Source organism: Pterocles gutturalis, unplaced genomic scaffold, assembly GCF_000699245.1.
Source record: "Pterocles gutturalis isolate BGI_N339 unplaced genomic scaffold, ASM69924v1 scaffold28484, whole genome shotgun sequence".
NCBI lineage: Eukaryota > Metazoa > Chordata > Aves > Pterocliformes > Pteroclidae > Pterocles > Pterocles gutturalis.
Genome location: NW_010129089.1, coordinates 13,458 through 18,848, shown reverse-complemented (window position 1 = coordinate 18,848; position 5,391 = coordinate 13,458). Strand labels below are relative to the sequence as shown.

General features: G+C 41.3%; 1 protein-coding gene across 1 annotated transcript in view; it reads left to right on the top strand.

The window, feature by feature from the left end:
• SLC38A4 (solute carrier family 38, member 4) overlaps positions 1-344 on the top strand; it is a 15,811-nt gene extending 15,467 nt beyond the window's left edge. The window contains exon 15 of the mRNA XM_010079848.1: positions 243-344. Within this exon, the coding sequence (XP_010078150.1) occupies positions 243-344 (102 nt within the window). The remainder of the gene's footprint in view (positions 1-242) is intronic.
• The last annotated feature ends 5,047 nt before the right edge of the window (positions 345-5,391 follow it).

Genomic DNA, 5,391 nt, shown 5'->3' with positions numbered 1-5,391 from the left:
GGGGGGGGTGGGGGGCGGTTCACATGTAGTCTTGTAAAGCCTGGCTCTCTTGGACTGAAATTCACACAGGACTAACTTTGATTCGCATAGCCCTGTATGACGTTACTTGGGCTTTAGTCACAGAGAATGACCCAAACTCAGGCCCTGGGTGTTACATAAATGCAGTTCCAGTGGGACAGTCTGTGACCTACAGTCTGCTCAGTCACTTGCTTTATTAACAAAATTTCATTTTCCAATTGCAGGCTCTTATTTTTCTCATAGTTGGCATAATTTTCATGATTGTGAGTATGACTCTTATTGTAATGGACTGGATTTATAATCCCCCAAGTTCCAGACATCACTAACCTGTGGAGACAACTGAGTGCTTTTTATACCATAAATATTTGTATTGTGTGCTCCAAAGGACACCTAAATGGGACTGTTATTCCTAGCTAGTAACTGCAGTATTTTGGAGACGGTTTCTGCTAAGGTCACTAGAACCCAATGGAGTCTATGCCATTCTTTTCACTAAGGATCGTTATTTATGGATTAGGAACCTGAGCTTAGCATTTCTGGCCAGGTGAAATGAAATGTGTGGTGTGGATGCTTCCTGTTTTCAAAATGAAAATAACTGTGTACATAGTCCTCAAAAATAGCATTGCTAATAACCACAGTTCCTAGAACCCTGGAAAGGTAATGGCCAGAAAACCAGCCCGTGCCTTGCTTTCTGTCAAGCTTGGGAGTGGCTGCCCAGCTCCAAGAGAAGGGGTATGGTTTCTGTAGCGGATATGAAAGGTGGCTGTTCCCTACCAACCTATCTGTCAGAAAGATGATAGCTTTGACAAGCCAGCAGACAAAGCTGAGCATTGGATTTGTTGCCCAAATTCGTCGCCCTTGGCAGGTGATGAATGTTGCATAGAATAAGAGGTCCCTGGTACAGACTCTGTGTGCTTGAAGAACAGTTGAGCCTTCATATTTTGTTGTTAAAGATGCCTGTGCTGGAAATGTCAGGCATTTCTGCTGTGGGGTTTTTTTGTTTTCTTTACTTTTTTAATTCTTGTGTGAGCTTGCATCACTGAACAAGTTGTATCCTCTATAGAAACATGTCTTCCATTCTCACTGGAATTTAAGGAGACCACAACGTGTGGTAAAGCACCCTATCCAGTATTGTTCAGTACATGTCTATTTGATAAATGTTCAGTGCAAGAAATTTTAATTTGCTATATATAAAAATATATGTATTTATGTAAATAATTTTTTCTTCAAGTTATAAAAATGTTACCCTGTGTTAAATGATTTTTGAAATTTTTTTATGATGTGTCACTCTGTTTTCATAGCCACACGCTTAATATTGTTTTGAAGAAAACATATTGGATTGGTGGTTTTGTAAAAGGTTCATTTTTATTCAGCAGTGTTTCAAATATACCTGTAGCAAGCCTTAACTGTTACCTGTGTAAAAACACATTCAGATGTTTACTACTTATATTATAATAAATTGCAAGATGTTTTCCTCTTGAGAATTTTTAATATGTGCCTCAAAGTTCTGTTTTACCATTGTAAACCACAAATTTGGGTAACTTGTTCTGTTGCTGCACCTTAGCTTGTCTATGCATATGCTAGCATTCATCAACATACATAATTAAGCTATGCAAAGGAAAATACATTGCTGACAACCTCAAGTGCATCATGCTATGCAGCTGTGCAAGACAGAAAAAAAAAAAAAAAAAGGTTAAGTTCTGTGTTATATGGATGCTTAATTAACAGTACTCAGTATTCTCCAGATTGTGATTTTGTCTATGCTGCAGAGTACTCACTACATATGCTCTCTTTACACACCAGGGAAAAAGAGAGAACTCACATTAACTCCATAGCAGAGGGAATGAGTGGAAAGGTGCAACTGTTGGTTTTAAGATGCTTACACAAATCCAGGCTCATGTAATTGGAGGATTCATCTTCCAGCTTAGAAAAGTGTTGAGTTCACACCTGAGAACTCAGAAAGCCATAAAGCACACAAAAGTTGACTCTGCTCACTCCTCAGCTTTTCACAAAATTCAGTGTGTGCATAAATGTGTGTCTCCTTACAGGTTAACTGGAAAAGCATATAAGTATATATTCCATGCCAACTGCTATATTTCTAAGCAGCATTTTATCCTCACTTGAGTACTGTATCCTTAATATACTGGGGAATGCTTCCTTGTGAATGCTAGGTCTGGTTTTGCATTTTTTTAAAGAAAAAGGTGTCAATAATATTTTGCTCTATTTTAAGCAGACTAAAACAAATAATGTTGCATTATTACTGAAGAGACCTTTAACGTGGACTAGAGTTAATTGTAACACACCCACACACCTCTCTTCCTGTTGCCAGTACTGACAGTTAAATGTACAGAAGAACTGAACTGTGACTGCATCCTCGTTTCAGAGCAAAAGCACATACAGTGACTACAGCTGCATGTACAGACTTAGGAATTTATGTAGCTCACCTAAAATATAAATGATCTCAAGAAAAGTAATGGAAAAACTATGGAACAATGGCACAAGTCACTGTCTTTTCATGGCACAAAACTATCAGCATCCAAAATAGAGATAGAGAGACTGTAAAATGTCAGTTTTTCAAGTTAAAATATGTTGGTCACAGCAATATGCAGCTGCCACACATACTGGGAGTAAGGGTAGTATTGCACACTAACTTATTAGTACTACTGGGAATGGTGGATGTTGGAGTTCTTGTTCATTTTGTGATATTGACAATAGGACTTATGAGTATTTTTATTACAAAACCATCCATTGATGTACAATAAATGAATTTGTCAAAGACTGCAGAACTTTTTTTCTTCTGTTTTAGGCCAGCAGGAGAAGGAGCCTTTATATATGACCATCACCAAAACTGCACTTTTAAAAGAGGAATTTGTGTGTCCATGTGTCTGCAGATGACCAAGACAGCAGACAGGGCAACCCCTTCATATAATAACCCTTTTGCATACCCTGTTTTGCATCTATTCCTGGAGATGCATAGACATCACTGGGTAGAGAATGGCTGGCATTAAAAGTGGGGTTATCTGGATGATACTGGATGCCTCGTTCTTTGGAGCACAGGATTAGGTGGGATACACAACATAGCAGCTAACTATAGTCACTGCTAGGAGCACACACCAGATGGTACTGCTCTGTATAAATATTTCCTATCATTGCAGCTGTAGGCTTTCCTGCTGTTATGTATTTGTCTGGTGTATAATCATAGCCCAGAATATACTGGTCCACGTGCCACTCCAGCACCGATGAGCTCATGTGAGAACCCCACTTGCAGACCCAGACAGCCAGGGTTTGCCACCTGCCCACTAATGAGAGAAGCACTGCAGACCCAGATGCTTCCTCAATACCTGCAACACAAACACCCTTCCCAATTTTCTCCTTCCCTTGAGGTTAGATATCCTTAATTCCCTGCAGAATCTCCTTTGCCCTCCTTTGATGCTTCTTGAGCTGTAAACTTCTTGTGGCAGGAGGTCTTTTTAATTAAACAATCCAAATTGTGGCAAGTGAATGAGGAGAGTTAAAGAAAAGGAAAAGGCAGATCTTCAAGGACAAAAAAATAAAGCAATGAAAATGGATTTGAAATTTTAGTGGTCATAGAGGCGTCATTAAATGGACATGACAAGAATGCCAGAATGATACAGAAAAAAAACTGAAGTAATCAATAAATATTTCAGCTCTTGATTTTGAAAGCAGCAGAACAAGGGATGCTCATTAGAGGGCAAAGTCCTCTCTAGTCCATATATAATCAAACATGATGTTAAACAACATCTATCTGAAAGAAGGGCAGCAGGCCTAGATAAGCCACAGAGCAGCTGGCTCTGGTGTTGATTTTCAGTGAACCCTGGCATGCTTGGCTAGTTCTCAATGCCTGACATAATAGTAATTAGAGCCAGTCAGCAATTACGCACTGAGAGGTCTCGTTGGTCCTATAGGTGGGAAATTTCCATTCACTTGACTTTAAATTTCAATTGAAGATTTACTGAAAATGTGCTATTGCAATGAAATTCTGTCAGAGCCCAGACAGATAGAAGTGGAAACCTGCCTGGTTTTTCATTAACCTGCCTGGAAAGATGCTGGGGGCTCCTGGGGGTGACAGCTCCTGGCCATCACCTCCCCTGATGGCTGAGTCCCCCCGGGCTGGGGACCTGCTCTAGAGCCATCCTGCTGGTACCCAGCCCGTGCAGCCCAGGTGCTTCAGCTGGGGGTCCAGGGGAATCACAGAGTTTTGTGCTGTGGAGCTTGGCTTCAGTGCTGCGATGACAGTTCCATTAACATTTCCATGGTATAGTGTGCTGTCTAGTAGCATCCTGGAAAAAAAAAAAAAAAAAACCACCACACCTGGAGAATGTTTTTAGTTAATTAAATCATCACTTACCACAAACACTTAAAAGCTTGCGCTGAACCTGGGTGACAAAGACTGTTTTCATAGGAGCATGGGAGGTATTAACCTGGGAGAGATCTCAAGGAACCTCCCATTCCACCCCTGGGTTAGATAACAGTCTTAAGTTACTGTTTGCAGGCAACTACATTGGCTCCAGCTGCTCGTTTCACACATTTTGTAAACTACATGGGGAAAAAAAAAGCAACTTGCTGTGCTAACTGGTCTCACAAGCACTAATGCCTGTGAAGAACTGCTGTTTACAGCTACACAGGAGACACCACTGACACCCCAGTACCCCCTGAATGCTGAGGTACTGGGGGGTGCCCCAAGCTCCCCTGCAGCTGGAATGGGTCGGTGGCATTCGCAGTGCTGCAGAGCTGCCAGCTTCATCAGTGGAGCATGACGCTGCAAGGAGTCACATCATGTGGAGCCTGAGTCCCCCTGCCCCCCCGCTGAACCAAGTTCTAAACCCAATGCATCTTACCATGGTAAATAGCTTTGGAAATCAATATACCGTCCTAATTTTGCTTCATAAAATGATGTGAAGACCTTGTTCTGTTACTAACAATAAAACAGAACATGTTTCTCTCCCAGCAGAAGCAAAACTAAGTATAAAAGAACGCTCACTTGGCCACAGCTCTCCAGGACACTTTGAAGTGGATGTTTCAACTTCCACACTTTCAAATGGAAAGTGTTCACAGCATTCATTCATCTTTACATGCAGCACGTGCCTCTCCTGGCACATTTATCTTAAGGCTTGGGAAAGTTACCCTGTCCTGAGTAACAGTTTGTCTGCATATAATTTATTACCTAGCTGTTTATTCTCAAAAGCAGGGTCTGTACATCCTCACAGGGAAGCTTGCTGATGACAAGAAGGAAGGGCTGCAAACCATCAGCATCAGCCTCCTTTTCCTTTTCTGACCAAGGTGAAACTTCTGCCTCTTCTACCACAGAGCATCTGACCCTCCCCATCCTTTCTTTCTGAGATCTCTGGGCTTAGC